Source organism: Chelonia mydas, chromosome 12 (assembly GCF_015237465.2).
Source record: "Chelonia mydas isolate rCheMyd1 chromosome 12, rCheMyd1.pri.v2, whole genome shotgun sequence".
Classification (NCBI taxonomy): Eukaryota; Metazoa; Chordata; order Testudines; family Cheloniidae; genus Chelonia; species Chelonia mydas.
The window spans coordinates 38,676,869-38,694,687 of NC_051252.2; the positions used below are offsets into that span (position 1 = coordinate 38,676,869).

The 17,819-nt window shown below is 47.9% G+C and overlaps 1 protein-coding gene across 9 annotated transcripts in view; it reads left to right on the forward strand.

Annotated features, from left to right (window-relative positions):
- The window catches only part of ACSF3 (acyl-CoA synthetase family member 3), a 105,281-nt gene that overhangs the window by 80,725 nt on the left and 6,737 nt on the right, over positions 1-17,819 (forward strand). For 7 of the 9 annotated variants that reach the window (XR_006285167.1, XM_043526207.1, XM_037877716.2 and 4 more), the window contains one exon: positions 16,897-17,031. Coding sequence is in view for 6 of the 9 variants with exons in the window: in XM_043526207.1 (XP_043382142.1) it covers positions 16,897-17,031 (135 nt within the window). In the remaining 3 variants the exon portion in view is untranslated. Of the gene's footprint in view, positions 1-12,286; positions 12,650-16,896; positions 17,032-17,819 lie in introns of those variants that run through there. The other 2 variants (XR_006285168.1, XR_006285169.1) reach the window with 1 other exon arrangement.

Consider the following 17,819-nt stretch of genomic DNA (forward strand, 5'->3'; position numbering starts at 1 on the left):
GAAAAATAGCCAAAGCAGGATAGAGAGCTGCTGTCTAATAATACTGTAGTCCGGGCTGCCTTTTCGTGTTCTGGGTGAATTTGCTGATGAAAGTGAGGAATTAATAGCCCTGACTAGGGCTGGAGCCGTGTAACTTCTGCCATGCAGCTCTTCCAATCCTGAATCTCCTTCCTTAGAAGTTTTTAAGGTCAGGCTTGACAAAGCCCTGGCTGGGATGATTTAGTTGGGGATTGGTCCTGCTTTGAGCAGAGGGTTGGACTAGATGACCTCCTGAGGTCCCTTCCAACCCTGATATTCTATGATTCTACGACTTGTGGCACCCCCTGTTATTCCAGTCTTGGACTGCTCCCCCTCCCCCCTCCAGCTGCTCTTCCAGTTCACTTTAGTTCTGGCCTACAATGCCCACTGCTATTCCAGCCTCTCACCTACTTCTGCTGTTGCATCTCATTCCTCTTGTAACTCCTGCTATTCTAGTCCTGGCCTTCTCTCCTCAGCAGAAACTGCCAATCATGCTAAAGTGGGCTGTATTATCCATTGCTGATAACTAACAAGGATAAGCAATCACTGGATCCTGGACTGAGCCCAGGAAACTCGTGTCACTGTTGTCAAGGCAGCTGCTAACCTATTGTAGGTCTCCAGAGGTAAAAGGCCAGTGCACTGAATAGCTGTGCCACCAAGCTGCCATCTCCATACACTGGGTTCCAGAGAAATGGGATCCGGTTCGTGCTACCTGTTTAAGGACTTTGCAGTTGTGTAGGCCAGGTGCAGGGGAGCTAACATGGGAAACTCAGTCTTGTCTGTGTGCTTTCAGTGCTCTCCCTTTCCCAGTGCACCATAAATAAATTCTCCTAGTCCATCCTAGCACACTGTATCAATCTTGTTTAATAGACTGGAAAGCTTATTGCATGGCGGCAGGTCGCAAGGAGTGTTGAGGTGATGGATTGTGCCTTCCCGGAGTCGAGCGTCGTTGATGTATAATGAAATATTTATGATTTATTCCAGCTAATAAACTGGAATGAAGTGTGTGATGTATGTGAGCAGATGGGAGAACTATTGATGCAGTTTTCATTGTGTGTGGGGGGAGGGGGCAGTTTATGTCCCTCTCAGACACACACACGCGCACACACATCCCTTCATACCAGGAAATGCACACTTCGCTTCTGTGAGCATGGCAGAGCTGAATTCCATTGTTAATCTTCAATTCTTTCACCTAATGGTTTGCCACCGCATGCCCTCTTCCACACCTGTTCCGGAGAGCAGGAATCCTGTAGTTGTAGCCAGCTATTCCTTTTGAATTTTAGACTTTGGGCTTGCTGTCCAACTGAGAGCTGCAATCGTGATCCAAACTCAGTAAAATAACAAGGCCTTCCACTTCTCCCACCATGGCCTCAGTCAGCTGGGAGGCTGGAGTAGCATCCCCACTATGCCGAGCTCCAGAACCTTATGCTCTTGATGTTTCTGCGTTACCTACAAAAATCTTGTTCATGGGTTCCCCACACACTGGGAATTCCATAGCCAAAACAGAGGAAAATCCCTTTATTTCACCCTCTGCTTCCTGTATTTGTTATAGAAAGTTGATTTGCAAGAATGTTGTGCTCACCGGGGTTGTAGCAGGACCTGGATGCCCAGCTCTTAGATTTTATCCTTCTCGTAATTCTTAGGTTGTTTTTTCTGCAGTCAGGAAACAACATGGGAAGAGGCAACACCATTTTTGCACAGATTCCAAGGCCAGATGGGACCATTGTTATCATCCGCTCTGGCCTCCTGCATAGCACAGGGCAGAGAACTTCCCCCCAGATAATTCCCAGAGCAGAGCTTTTAGAAAAGCAGCCAACTTTGATTTTAAAATTGCCAGTGATGGAGAATCCACCGTGACTATTGGGAAATTGTTGCAGTGGTTACTTACTCTCACTGTTAAAATTTACACCTTATTTCCAGTCTGAATTTGTCTAGCTTCAGCTTCCAGTCATTGGATTGTGTTAGACCATGCTCTGCTAGACTGAAGAACCCGTTATTAAATATTTGTTCCTCTTGTAAATACCAATAAACTGTAATCAAGTCATCCCTTCACCTTCTCTTTGTTAAGCTAAATAGATGGAGCTCTTTGAGTCTATCACGATAAGGCAGGTTTTCTAATCCTTTAAGCATTCTCCAGGCTCTTCTCTGAAGCCTTTGCAATGTATCAACAATCTTCTTGAATTGTAGGCACCAGAACTGGACACAGGATTCCAGTAGCGGGTGCACCTGTGCCAAAAGTAGAGGTAAAATAGCCTCTTTACTCCTACTCAAGATTCCCCTCTTTATGCATGCCAGGATCGTAATAGCTCTTTTGGCCACAGCATCACCATGGGGGCTTGTATTCAGCTGATTATACACCACAACTCCCACATTTTTTTCGGAGTCACTGCTTCCCAGGATAGAGTCCCCCATCCCGTAAGTGTGGCCGACATTCTTTGTTCCCAGATGTATATACTGTATTTACATTTAGCCGTATTAAAACACACAGTGTTTGTTTGTGTCCAGTTTACCAAACGATCCAGATCACTCTGAATCAGTGACCTGTCCTCTTCATTAATTACTACTCCACCAATGTTTGTGTCATCTGTAAACTTTACCAGTGATGGTGTTATGTTTTCCTCAAGGTCACTGATAAAACCACTAAATATTGTAGGGCCAAGAAATGATCACCGCGGGGCCATGCTGGAATGCACCTGCTCAATGACAATTCCCCATTTACAATTATATTTTGAGACTATCAGGTAGCCAGTTTTAATCCATTTAATGTGTGCCATGTTAATTTTATATCATTCTAGTTTGTTTAATCAAAATATCATGTGGTACCAAGTTAAACGCCTTTCTGAACTCTTAAGTATGTTACATCAACACTATTACCTTTATCAACCAAACTTGTAATCCCATCAAAAAAAATATCAGATTAGTTTGACAGGATCTATTTTCCATAAACGCATGTTGATTTGCATTCTTTATTAATCAAGTCCCAGATCAGCTGCTCCATTACCTTGCCTGGGATCGATGTCAGGCTGACAGGGCTATAATTACTTGAATCATCCTGTTTACCCTTTTTTAAATTGGCCCAACGTACACTTTCTTCCCATCTGGAAGTTCCCCAGGGCTTCAAGATTTATGGAAAATCAACTTTAACAGTCCAGTGAGCTCCTCAGCCAGCTCTTTTAAAACTCTGGGATGCGAGTTAACTTCTTCCTCTCAGCTGATTTGGCTCATAAAAGTATATAAAAAAATGAATGATCTAGAAGAGGGAGATCAGGAATTGGTGTCCTTCCTGTCTCCTAACACAAGAATAAGAAGACAGTCAATGAAATTAAAAGGTGGGAAATTCAAAACTGACAAAAGGAAATGTTCTTCTCACAACTTGTGATTTAAACTGTGGAACTCACTGCTACAGGAAGTTGTGGAGGCCAAGATCTTGGTGAGCTTCAAAAAGGGATTAGACATTTATATGGATAACCGGAATCTCCAGAGTTATAATAAATGATGGCAAAAATTTTGGAGGGCTACTAAACCTCCTGCTTCAAGGGTTAAGACAATCTAAGAGACAAGGATGAAATGTAATGTGAGGGGCAGATTAGCCCACAACTGCCTAATGCAGATTGCTTGCATCTTCCACTGAAGCATCTCGCACTGGCCACTGCCAGAGCCAAAACACTGGACTAGATAGACCTGGGGTCTGGTCCAGCCTGGCAATTCCTATGTTCCTAAGTATTTTAGAGACCAGAATAAGAGATGGGGAAACTGAGGCACAATGATGTTGGGAGCCTGATTTTCACTATTCACTGTTGCTTTGCACAGCTCGGGTAACTGGAGAATACAAAGAGCCAGGTATGCGTCTCACTGGCCTTTGCTCTGCCCAGTTACCTGTTCTGTCTGCAGACATATGCACGTGCAGTTGCATGTCCGTTTGTGAAAATCTGGCCCTGAGTCCCAGATTCTCTGTTGCTCTTTGTTCACCTTGCACCCTTCAGCTCCGGGGAGGAAGGAGCCCTAAGTGTCTTGCTCAAAAACACACGAACTTGGTGGTAGTGCTGGGATTAGCACTCAAGAATTCCTGGTTCCTAGCCACATACTCAGTCTGCTGGACCATCCTGCCTTTTAAAATCAGTCAATACATTAAACAGTAACCTGGGGCTGCCAGAGTGTGACCCCTGCCTGCCACCAGTAGCACAAACCCAAAGTAAAATGAAACAGTCAAAGGAAAGGTACGCACAAGAGTCTACAACAGGGTAAAGCAGCTCATGTTCAAAGCCTCCCACATACCATCTAATGCCCTGTACCATGAAAAAGAGACAAACCATGTTCCACCCCCTCAGCGTGCCAGAGTTGTCCCCCTGCTGTTCCATTTTCCTGCCTAATTAGTTCTTGTTTGCAAAGCCCTTTGAGATCCTCAGATGAAAGGCGCTGAAGAAGGACAAAGCGTCATTATTTCTGACTGCCTCAAAGAAGGGCTCCTCGAGGGTCTCACAGCTGGGATACCGATTGTCTCGCCGACATGCTAATTTGGAGAGCCCTGTGATTCTCCAGGTACGGTCTGTGCAAAGGAATCCAGTAGGGAGGACACCTCATTCTGTCTTTGCCCCCTCGAGCTGAGAGATCGCTGTGCCAGCCAAACAGCCAGCAGCAGGGAATTCCTATCAGAACTTGTAAAGAAAAGCTTCAAAGCTCACAAAAGAGCAGGCTGCAGACCCATCAGGATCCTCGTATCAACACCGCTTCATCAGAGGCACAGAGACTTCCTGCTAGCAGCCAGCAGCTTGGGACTCGATCCACAGGGTGGATATGGGGAATGTCCTTTCTACACTGAGCTTCCCCAGCTTGGATCAGAAATAATTTCCCATCACTTCGGCTGGCGTCTTGTGTTGGCACTAGCGTTACTGTTAACACCATTGCTTTTGGCGTTCACTGCAGCTCCAGTAACCTGGGGATGATGGAGATCTTTTAAATGCCATTTAAATTCCATTGGAAAGTCTGTGTGTCAAAGGAGATGTAGTGGTATCAGGACCAGCACAGGAGATGCACCTGGTTCGTGAGGCAGCTCTGAAACAGTAAACATTCATCTTTCACTGTGATCCTGTCCTTATGCCAAACAAGTTATATCTGATTCAAAATGTTTCACATGTACAACAAGCCAAAGCTCTAAGCGGGAACAGTTTGGTCGTACAATGATGTGACACCTGTCAAAACAGCCATTGGGCCTGATTTTGAAAGTCCGCCTCTAATTTGTTTAAGCAAAGGGGAAGATGTAGCTTTGCACCTGCAATACCTGACTGGGCCCACAGATCAGGGAGTTAAATGGCTAACTCATGTGATTTGGCCCACAACTAATGGTGAGCACAAAATGTAGGCAAAGTTGGTTGTGAGTGTAAAATTGTGCTGGCAAAATTACAGGGCTGGGTTGAGGGCCACTTTACAAATGGGGCCCCAAAGTGGCTAGGGCTAAAGCCCTCAGTCCAGAGCTTACATTTCCGGGTTAGGAGCCCGGGTTGGACAGTTGGGAATATCTGGGGTCTAATCATGTTTTGTTTAATGCTGTTAAATGGCAAACCCTGTTCCAATGTCACAGTGTGGCTGGGGCTAGCTAACAGGGCATTGCTAGGGAGATGATAAGGGGGAAGCTCTTCATATCACTGAGGTGATGTAGGTGAAGCAAGGCTATCCACAGAACTAGCTTAGAGCACCCGCTGTCACTAGCTTCTGGTAAACTGAAATATTTCCATAAAGCCAAGTGCCTGGCATGTATCTGTGTGACAGGTGGAGTATTGTAGCTGCATGGGCTATGCAGGGTGGGCTCAGCTCAGCTCACACTGGGTTTCATGCTGATCACCCCGCTTAGCCCAAACAATACTCCTTTCTCCCACTCCACTTTCCCTCTATTGCATTTTTGCCCCGCAGATTTTCTACAGCTGATCTGCAGTCTTCTTCCCCCAGAAACAAATAACTGAGTGAGATAACGAGGGAGCTAAGGAAGAATAAGCCTAGAGCCTTAGAGAGTGAAATTCAACCCAGCTCAAGGCCCATGTGCTGCTCAAGTCCTGCTTCATCACCGAGGCCCTCTGCAGAGGGGTGAATTTCACCCTGTGAACACTGCAGGAGCAGAACGACACTAAGAACCACCAAGAGAACTCAAGAACCCTTGGAACGGCTGGTCACAGTATTAGCTGCCACCGTGGCAGGGGGTTAAAGTCACTCACTTTTTTCTTTTTGCTTATCTACAAAATTCATTTCCTTTCAAGCTGATGTTTCGCTGCTTACTAATGTAATGGCACAAGAGAATGGCCGTTAGCCCTGTTCCTCACTGGGTGAATTATCAGAAGTTCTAATTAGGGTGACCAGACGTCCCGATAATCTGGACTGTCCCGATATTGAGCAGGTTGTCCCGCGTCCCGACCAAAGTATGGTCGGGACGCCATTTGTCCTGATATTTTGTTCGGGCGCGGTTTTGTTGTTTGGTTTTTTTTTTCCTTAGGCGGCGGTGACAGGCATGGGGAGCGCTTTTTCAGTTGTTACACTCACCCGGCACGTCCGGGTCTTCGGTGGCACTTCGGTGGCGGATACTTCAATTGCTGACGGGCTTCAGCGATTGTAAGAATTGAAAAGGCACTCCCCCTGCAGCGGTCCCGATGTTTTGTATTTAGCATCTGGTCACCCTAGTTCTAATGCCATTTAGAGGTCACCTCTGTAGAAATTATAGTGGGCCTTGTATGTGGTTCTGACTATGGACCGTAGGTTCACAGAGCAATGGCAAGGCTTCCTGTCCCCATGTCTGAATTGTGAGTGGAGCTTCCTGTGATTCCTACAGGGAGAGCTGTGCATTTATAACAAAGGGCTTGGAAAATACAGCTTTGAAATAGGTGTTTCCTCTTCTGAAGCCATCAATGCCCATTGCCTCGCCTTCCCCTTTGCAAGGTGAGTAGTTGGGCCTTTGTGGGCAGCTCCCCACTGCACAAGCACCCTCTGTGCATAATTGGATGTAGAAATGTCTTCTAGTGATTACAAAGGCTGAACATTTAGATGTTTGATTTCAGCAAATGGCTGAACACTGCTGGTGCAAAAGGGGAGACCAGAGTAAGGCTGGGTTTAATCAGGCCAGCTGTGTCCTAATGTCCTACTTTCCTGGCAGTTCACTGCTGGGTTTTTTTTCCCCTATAATTTGTGCTACCTCTTCAATTCTGCAGAGCCAGTCTAGCGACCGGAGCAGGGCTGGGGCCTGTTCCGCCTCAGGCATCGTTGGTAAAAGAGGCAGGGAAGTTCTGATTCCAGGTTTTTTCATGTTGCTGCTGTACGAAGCAGAAAGCCCGCAGCGTGGTTTTCACGTGCCCAGCTGGGTTTACGGGCTGTGTTCCCTGTAAGCTGCGCACTTGGGCGGCCGAACAGGAGAGATTCAAATGCCGCCCAGCTGATTAGAGATCGTGCGATCGTGCCAGCAGCGTGTGTTCAGGTGCCCCTCCCTCCACGTTGCTCCGTCCTGCAGCTGCTCCCGGGACCCTCCTGCTGGCTGTGCAGAGTGTGGGGAGGGTGCTGATGTCAGGGGTCCCCCTGCCCCTGTGCCCCATCTCCGCAGAGCAGGGAGAGGGGACAGCTTGGCTCAGGTCTCGGAGCAGCTGTGGTGAACGGTGAGTGACTGAGTGCCTCTCTTAAAGTTACAGTGCAGTGTTTCTGAGATCTTCCCAGAAGCCAGCTCACACAGTCTGTTTTTTGTTTCTGCTGGTGGCACACATCTGCACATACCTCGGTGCACATAACAAAATTTATTCTGCACATGGATGGAAAAAATTAGAGGGAACTTTGTTTACGGTCCTGGCAGATAGAAAGCATGTCTTTGATTTGTAAACTTCATGGAGAATGCATCTGGAGCTGGCCAGGAACGTCCCTTCTTGGGGCTGATGGGAATGCACTTAACAGCACGTGTTGGAATACGGCTGGCCTTTATCTATAGGGACCATTAATGCAAAAAAAAAAAAAAAAAAAAAGTTGTAAATAACATAAAGAAACTGACAAAAGCCAGGAAAGTCCAAGTTGTAATTGACAAGCCGGTGTGGTGACTCAGTGTTCACTGGTGTGTCAGCTCTGTGCTCTCAGCACCACCAGTTCGTGTCCCCACTAGGGACTTATGCTGACACTGTCATTACATTAAAGATTGCAACATATGTTTCTGAGGACTCCCTCCTCCTTCCGCCCACATGTGCCTTTTATTTCCAGACACCTGGGTTCAAATGTGCCCTAGGTCAAGAGTGAAATGAGATTAGTGCTCTCGCTTTGGTTCCCAGTGGAGATTGTCTCTATCACAAAGCCGTCCTGATGCAGGACTTGCTTTGTTGGTAGGCTCCGCTTAGCACCATTCTGCAGGGCTGATGAACGATGTCACTGAGCAAACATTTCTCAACCGCTAGACCTCTAATTTAATTTCTCTTTTTAATTGTGCACTGTGGGTCAAATCCATCTCTGGTGTAACCCCCTCTTAGCATCAGGGGGCGGAGCAGTCAGGATTGTTGGTAAATTGTGTAGTTAATTGCTTGACCACGCTTTGGTTCGGTATGAAATATATTCAAAAGACCAAGTAACTATTGTCAGTCAGGTTTATTGCTGAAAGTCAATAATCATGTAATCCAGGAAGAAAGGCTCAGTACAATACTGGTTTCTGGGAAGCCATCCCATGCAGCGCTGTTAAATTCATCTTACACAGAAGTTACACGTTTCAGCTAGCAGTATTTTTAGGATGACTTTACAAGTTAGAAAACTCTTTACAAAAAGAAAAGGAGTACTTTTGGCACCTTAGAGACTAACCAATTTATTTGAGCATAAGCTTTCGTGAGCTACAGCTCACTTCATCGGATGCATACTGTGGAAAGTGTAGAAGATCTTTTTATATCTTCTGCACTTTCCACGGTATGCATCCGATGAAGTGAGCTGTAGCCCATGAAAGCTTATGCTCAAATAAATTGGTTAGTCTCTAAGGTGCCACAAGTACTCCTTTTCTTTTTGCGAATACAGACTAACACTGCTCTTACTCTGAAAACTCTTTACACATCACTGAAATCCAACCCATCTGTTTGTGCCAGTTCCTTAACGTGTTGTTCTGTTCCTTCCTTGTCTTTGTTTTGGATACTAGAATTCCAGGAACTGGTATGTAACGATACCTTCTTCACTTGTAGCAGGGCAGAACATTCATGTATTTTGCCTTTGATGAATTTCTCATTGTCTAATGCCAAAGCTGACTTCAGCTTTGCAAAGTGTTATGGGATACTTAGCATAAGTGAATGGGATTATAGAAGGACATAGGCCAATGTAGTTCATGTAACTGCTAGAAATACATATATACACAGTATAATGATAGAGTGATATCATGTGCATAATGCATATTAGTACATGTGATGTGGATAATACATGATGTGGAGATAGAGGTGGTTAGGGACTATTTAGAAAAGCTGGACGTGCACAAGTCCATGGGGCCGGACAAGTTGCATCCGAGAGTGCTGAAGGAATTGGCGGCTGTGATTGCAGAGCCCTTGGCCATTATCTTTGAAAACTCGTGGCGAACGGGGGAAGTCCCGGACGACTGGAAAAAGGCTAATGTAGTGCCCATCTTTAAAAAGTGGAAGAAGGATGATCCTGGGAACTACAGGCCAGTCAGCCTCACCTCAGTCCCTGGAAAAATCATAGAGCAGGCCCTCAAGGAATCAATTCTGAAGCACTTACATGAGAGGAAAGTGATCAGGAACAGTCAGCATGGATTCACCAAGGGAAGGTCATGCCTGACTAATCTAATCGCCTTTTATGATGAGATTACGGGTTCTGTGGATGAAGGGAAAGCAGTGGATGTATTGTTTCTTGACTTTAGCAAAGCTTTTGACACGGTCTCCCACAGTATTCTTGTCAGCAAGTTAAGGAAGTATGGGCTGGATGAATGCACTATAAGGTGGGTAGAAAGCTGGCTAGATTGTCAGGCTCAACGGGTAGTGATCAATGGCTCCATGTCTAGTTGGCAGCCGGTGTCAAGTGGAGTGCCCCAGGGGTCGGTCCTGGGGCCGGTTTTGTTCAATATCTTCATAAATGATCTGGAGGATGGTGTGGATTGCACTCTCAGCAAATTTGCGGATGATACTAAACTGGGAGGAGTGGTAGATACGCTGGAGGGCAGGGATAGGATACAGAGGGACCTAGACAAATTGGAGGATTGGGCCAAAAGAAACCTGATGAGGTTCAATAAGGATAAGTGCAGGGTCCTGCACTTAGGACGGAAGAACCCAATGCACAGCTACAGACTAGGGACCGAATGGCTAGGCAGCAGTTCTGCGGAAAAGGACCTAGGGGTTACAGTGGACGAGAAGCTGGATATGAGTCAGCAGTGTGCCCTTGTTGCCAAGAAGGCCAATGGCATTTTGGGATGTATAAGTAGGGGCATAGTGAGCAGATCGAGGGACGTGATCGTTCCCCTCTATTCGACATTGGTGAGGCCTCATCTGGAGTACTGTGTCCAGTTTTGGGCCCCACACTACAAGAAGGATGTGGAAAAATTGGAGAGAGTCCAGCGAAGGGCAACAAAAATGATTAGGGGTCTGGAACACATGACTTATGAGGAGAGGCTGAGGGACCTGGGGTTGTTTAGTCTGCAGAAGAGAAGAATGAGGGGGGATTTGATAGCTGCTTTCAACTACCTGAGAGGTGGTTCCAGAGAGGATGGTTCTAGACTATTCTCAGTGGTAGAAGAGGACAGGACAAGGAGTAATGGTCTCAAGTTGCAGTGGGGGAGGTTTAGGTTGGATATTAGGAAAAACTTTTTCACTAGGATGGTGGTGAAACACTGGAATGCGTTACCTAGGGAGGTGGTAGAATCTCCTTCCTTGGAAGTTTTTAAGGTCAGGCTTGACAAAGCCGTGGCTGGGATGATTTGATTGGGGATTGGTCCTCCTTTGAGCAGGGGGTTGGACTAGATGACCTCCTGAGGTCCCTTCCAACCCTGATATTCTATGATTCTATGATTCTATGATATTGATAATGTGATACATATTAGCCCATCATATATTGGTCAACAGTATTGCTAACACTCTGTAATGGGTGATAAAGTTGACCTAATAATTCAACTCTTAACATAGTTCTGGCTCTGGCAGCGGGGTCTGCCAGTGGCGAAGACGCTCTCCAGCCCAGTTTTATCAGGACAGTTTTTCCTACGCATTCCTGCTGTCCCAGAAACTTCTTCCAGGAAACACAAAATGTCCATGTGTTTCATTTCATCAGCCAAAGTGTTTGTTGTTTTATAAGCACAAAATGTTCGTTCGTGACACATGGCTATCCCCTGTAGAAGTGTTTCTGTGTTTACCGGGAACAAGTGATCCAATAGAATGAGTGCTCACTGTGGTGAACAGTGTCAGGAGTGAGAAGTCTAGTAAGTGTAGACATGCTTAGCGCTGTCCTTCTGCTCAGAAAAGCATGTTCATGGCCCTCGTTCAGTGTGTCGTCATAAACTCCTTCAGGCACTGACACAGACAAATCCTCCATTCTGAAAAATCCACCTGTTAGGGTGAGTCAGCCGGTGTGTTTTCGTGTTCTGTGGGCGCTGAATGAACGGACTCGCCGCAGACGGTGGAGTGTCCAGCATTCAGACACCGCAAGGAGGCCCGTGCGTGCCTCAACAAGCTTCCAGCACTGCTGGCGCCAGATATGGTTTCAGGGTCTGAGGGGAAGCCATTATTTTATTTTAAGTCTGCATGTGGGAGGGGGACAGTCATTAAACAAACAGCAGCATCTTCTTAACTAGTCTCACTGGAGTAGGAAACCTCTCTTGGCGGGGAGCCATCTAGTGCTCTGTTGTGCTGGATATACTGGCTGGCTTGATAGGCTGGTAGCAGATGGCACAGGGCAGAGGGTAATGCGCCTGTCCTCTGTGCACCGCCATTCCCCGGAGCCCTGGAGGAGTGACACGCATAGTATGCCCTGTCCTGTCAACAGTGGAAGGGATATCCAGTCTCGGCGGCTCGGGGTTTAGAGAGAAGAAATGGGAAGGGAGAGAAACCAGAGAGAGGGAGAAATCACAGAGCACGTCCCTGGGGTTAACAGCAGTAATAATAATACCAAGTAGTAACACAGCTGTCTGAGGCCACAGAGTGTTTGCATCAGACTAGGGGTGTTGTTGATATTGGTGGGACAGGAGCCATCCCAGGGCAGAGAGGTGGAGCGTGGGGGTCCCACTCCCTTCTCCCAGTGAGTGCCCCCATTCACCCCTAGTTACTGTTACCTTCTTTTTCTTATTGCTTAGTGACTATCTGGGAAAGTAGCAGCCCCGGGTGCGGCTAGTAGGAAGCAGAAGTTTTTTGAGAACCTTCCAAAAGTGGCAACATGGAATCCAACTGGGATCCGGCTTCTGGCCAACCAGAGCAAGAGCAAGTACTTAGCTTGCTGAAAACCGTGTCTGGGGGCATTGGAGAGATCAGAGCTGCCCCAGGACTCAGGTGACCCAGCTTGCAAGGGTTACCTGCACGAGGGAGAGCGAACGGAATCTGCCCACACACACACCGCTCCTGGTTCAAGACAAGGGGGTGTAATTAACACCTTGCCACATAACGACAGGAGGGTTGGTCTTGACATCACAAGCAGAAGATGGTGAAGTTCCAGGAGGAGGGTGAGCAGAGAAACCCACTAATTTTCAGAGGGTGCTACCCAAAGATCCCATTTTTTGATATTTAGCAGGTGCACTGCTCCCCCCTGCTGGGCCAGCCTCAAAGAGGAAAAACAATGGCTTTCCCAGTGACATTGCTACATGCATTTCTTAAGGAGATGGTCATGAGACAGGCTGGAGAGCTGAGAAGCCTTCCCTGTGGACCCACACACCTTGGGATCATGCCACATCAAGGGGATAGCAGAGATGCTTTAGAACAGAGAGCTAGATCTCCACCTGGGAAAGAAATCTGCAGTTGTATTATTTCGTATCTCACTACCTTCACAGGAGCGATCAGGGGCATAATTTCCAATCTGCTATAGAAGCAGAGAAACTCTCTATCAGATTTTCTAGTAGACCTTTCACCAAACCATTAGCATCGGCTCCTCGTCCCAAATAGCAGCCGTCGGGGAACTGGGTCCACTCCAGTCTTCTGCGCTGGGTGTTATATTTTCTCAAAGCTGGGCACAAACACTGTCGCTTGCCCTGGGTCAACTTAAGCCCAGCCCATATTTGTGAGCTCAGCCTTCCCCAATACACAGCTAACGGCAAAGACATTTTGTGTAGAACCCCCTGTTCTGAACCCCCAGTGCTTTCTGTCATTCCAGAGGAGCTCCCTTGTCAGGAGTGGCTGAACCCACACACACTAGAACACTGTACTGCAAAAGGGGCTGTCTGCCTGCTAATCTGTGGTGGTGGTTTCTACTTTTTTATGGTGTCAGAGTTCCTGCAACAACACCAAGCACACCTCTAAGAGCTCTGTCCTGCGGTGCTAGGCTAACACCCCACCTACAGAGCGCCTCCTTCAAGGGAGCGTAGCCCAGTTAATTCAGATAAAGCTGGAGATAAAGCTATGGGGGAATGAGTGATCTCATCAGTCACAAGGTACTTTCACTACTGACATGGAGACCTGGGTTCAGATATGTATCACATCTCCAGCTGAATTCATTTGGTGGACTTAACCCATTCCTATTGGACAGCTGTCTGTTTCACAAAACTGGCACCATGTGCGGAAAAATGGCAGCTCCACTTTGTGTAAATAGTGACGGGTGACGTGGACACCGCTGTTTGCTGTTGAACTAGGTCAAAATTCCCTCTCTTCCTGGCTTCTGTTTATGAATACAACCCCGGTCGCTGGCTGCGAGCACCTGGTTCTCCACGCCCGCTCCTCACTCCTCAAGTCGCATTTCAATTAATGTTTCATTCTACACATCTGTCAGTCTCACAGACTGCCCTGATGTCTAGAAAACTCGGGTCATTTATCACATGGGGCATGAATTCCTTTCAACCACCAAGAGTCAAATATCAGGAGAGTCCCCGCATAAAAAAAATTCCCATCTCTTTAAAATATTCAAACAGTTCTTGATATACATGGGCACACTTTGATTATTGTACATGAGAAACCAAACTCAACACAGGAAAATCTGGGGATAATGTATCGGTTCCTGGTTAAACTGAGGGAAGTAACACATGCGGATACAGCATGTGGATGCCCGATTCAGTGGAAATGCACATATTGTTGGAATTGACCCAGATTCAAAGCCTGGGTCTAGTCGCTCAATTTCGAGGAGGAAGAGTGGTCCTGTGACACTCAACAGCAACTGCTCCAGCAGACTCAGGTGCATGGTGCCTGGCTTCAGAGAAAGGCCAATCCAGAAGTATGGCATCATCGGAGAGGGAGGGTGATCCTAAGGGCTCCATAGTGGGCAGAGGAGAGAGAATCCTCATTGTTAGGGCCCTAGCAAATTCGCAGCCATGAAAAATGCGTCACGGACCATGAAATCTGTTCTGCCCCCGTGAAATCAGGCCTTTGGTGTGCTTTTGCCCTATACTATGCAGATTTCACGGGGGGAAACCATCGTTTCTTAAACTGCGGGTCCTGACCCAAAAAGGGACTTGCAGGGGGGTCACAGTATTGCTGCCACCCTTACTTCTGTGCTGCTGCCTTCGGAGCTGGGTGGCCGGAGCACGGTGGCTGGTGGCTGGGTGCCCAGCTCTGAAGGCGGTGCCCTGCCAGCAGCAGCGCAGAAGTAAGGGTGGCAATGCCATACCAGGCCATCTTTACTTCTGCGCTGCTGCCTTCGGAGCTGAGCGGCCGGAGTGCGGCGGCTGCTGCCACCTACAACTCCTTTTTGGGTCAGGACAGATTTAAATAGCTGAAATCATGAAATGTCTTGTCTTTAAAATCCTATGACTGTGAAATAGGCCAGAGTGGACCGTGAATTTGGTAAGGCCCTACTCATGGAGAACTAGAGCTATTCATCTCTGGAAGAAACTATTTGCAAGCCCAGAGATAGCCACTGAGCATCATGGCACTGGTCAGTCTATGCCCAGCCTGGGACCATGCACCAAGGTACCCAGAGCTGAGCACATCGGAGAATCAAAGCAGTCCCTTTGGATCGCTTCTTGCTGCCTCTTTCACGGAGACCCCAGGCTTTGCAGCGTGGTTGGCCGAGTTTCCTGGGCCAGCTGATAGAGGCTACAGTCTCTCTGCTACTGAAGCTTTTTGGGGTAGCCTCGAATACTCCTGGCCAGCCCGTTCTGCAGCCGTTAGGCCAGACCTCCCACGGCTAGGAGGATATTCTGAGCACTGTGGCTCCCTGTGTCCTTTCACTTACCAGAGTTCCACTTTCCGAACCAGCATCGGAACCAGCAGGGGGAAGCAGGTTAGCGCCGGGGGGCTAGGAGGGCGGGCTCTTGAACTGCAGCAGTGCTGATTTCAACCACTCAGGCCTTTGTCTGAGGCTCCTGTTTCATGAGCCGTCTCCTTCCGATTTGAGCTTTCCCACCAGCAGTGCAATCAGGTTCGTCAGTGAAACCACAGTGGGGAATCAAGCTCAGTGTGTGGACACAATGCAACTGTGTGTCATTAACGAGAGAATGGAGATTGACGGATAGGTTAAAGCTAAGAGTTCTCTTGTGCTCCCGTCAAGAGTCTGCAATTGAAGTCAGTAGTCCTGAGACACCCCCCCACCCCGCCCAAAGGGTGGCAAAGGTTCTATTAGCACAATGTGACTAATCATCTTAAGTAGCTATCGAAGTGCAGCCCAGCTTGTTAAGCATTTAGCCAGGCTGTGCTGGGATGACCTCTCTCCTCAATCTTCCCAGACTGCAGTACAAGTGACTAATTATTTGATCGCACCTGCCACACTCGCACTCGCTCTCTGTGAGCCCTCCAGAAAGAACCATTCTAATTCAACTCGCCGTTTGGTAAAAATCCAGTCCTTGTAATGAAATAGCACCAGCCCCCTCTTTTCATCATAACCAGGCCTGGTGTGGGTGGCGTTAACCCCAGGTTTAGAAATCAAACTCCTCTCTAAAGCCTCCAGCACTGTCTGTTGCAGTGGAAGTAGCAGGCAGCACCTCCCCAAACACACCAAACACACTCGTAGCAGGTGTGGGTCCCACTGGGAAAGGATTAGTTGGGTTCTGCTGACTCCCTAAGTCAGGTAACTCGTTACCCTAACCAGAGGTGCAAGAGGTGGAGGTGGCTGTCTAGAGAGAGTGAGGAAGGATCTAGCAGTCCTGGTGCAGAGACCTAGGAACAGCCAAGCCCAGGGAAAAGGTCTGAGATGAACCTCATGCTTAATCATTGTTAATTGTCAATAAAACCAGGAAGGGGTGAGCTGGGAGTTGATCTAGTGCGTGGATTGTGTCCAAGCACATTGGGAAAGGAACCAGCCCACAGCAGAGGTAATGCATCTTCTTATTTGTACAGCTTTCAGATTCAAGATTTTTTATTTAGGAAGGCAGAGTACCACTCTTCACTTTTCCTTCTGGTGGGTGGACAATCCTTTCTGGGGGGGAGGCAAAGCAAGGCTATCTAACCTGCTCTCAGTCTATAGGTATCCCTACGTCAGAAATCTCCACACCAAGCCCTGGGGACAGTGTGTGTCATCCCAGTGGGGCTGCCTGGAGCCTTAAGATGCTCAGCAGAGAATCTCTTCAAATGCTTGCTGGCCAATAGCAGATGTCCTGCAAACAGCAGCCAGCAGGTCTCTTCCAGAGATGAGTTTTGACCAGTGCATTGAACATGGCTCTGTGGGTGTGGTGGCACAAGCTAAGCAGCAGCAGTAGGACCCACTGGATCCACGCCTGGCAGCACGGAGGGGTGCTGTCTGAACTGATCCGTGTGGGAGTGGCGGGACTGGGAAAACAGGCAGGGCCATGAGGAGGAAACGGCTGCTAAGCAGCATTTGCTCTGTTTGCAGGAGACACGGCGGTGTATAAAGAGGGCATGTACTGGATCAAGGGCCGCACCTCTGTGGACATCATCAAAAGCGGAGGCTATAAAATTAGCGCCCTAGAAGTCGAGCGCCATCTGCTAGCGCACCCCAGTATTGCAGGTAAGGTGCAGCACCTTGTGTTCTCTGCTCTTGGCTTTGGAGGGGTGCGGGCAAATTAAAGTGTTATTGCTCAAGGTGAAAAGCTGTACCTGGAGATGGTCCCAGGGCAGGCAGGCACTGGGCAAGCTTTCCCCAGGCATCTCTGTCCCAGCTTGCAGTGCCCCCCAGGCCTCCAACTGATAGGAGACTGGTGAGGATGCCGAATTGGGCCAGAATTATATTGAAGCCCAAGTCTCAAGAGCGGGTCTCTGAGCGTGTTTGCAACCATGGCCGCCCAGTAACAATGCCCCATGAGCTGCCTGTGGTAATGTGTGTTGTTCCTCGCAGAGCTCCATTCTGGCCATGTTAGCTGCCGTGTTGGTTTGGTTTTGTCTCTGTGCTGTGCAGTAATGAGGATAGAAGGCATATGAGGGAGGTGCCGTTGGGGAGCCTTGCTTGGGTCACAGCAGTAACCCAGAAGAACCCAATGTGAGACTGCCTGAGGGTTCTTGCCTGGAGGCTGTTTCACGGCCTTTCCATTAGCAGGGTTGGGTGTGAGTGACAAGCAGACTGAATTCAGAGCCTCTGTGACTGAAGCCAGGAAACTCACAGCCAGGTGCAGATTCAGCAGCAGCTCACGTCAAATTTTGGAAATGATAAATTTTCATTAAACCTTCCCTGACCTCCTTGCTGACCCTTCATTCGAGGAGGGAATCAGTACCAAGGTGGGGTTGCCCAGTAGGGGATGGAATAAGTGCAGGGCAGGACAGTTCTCTCTTTATCCAGGCTACTTGGGGAGCTTTCCCGCT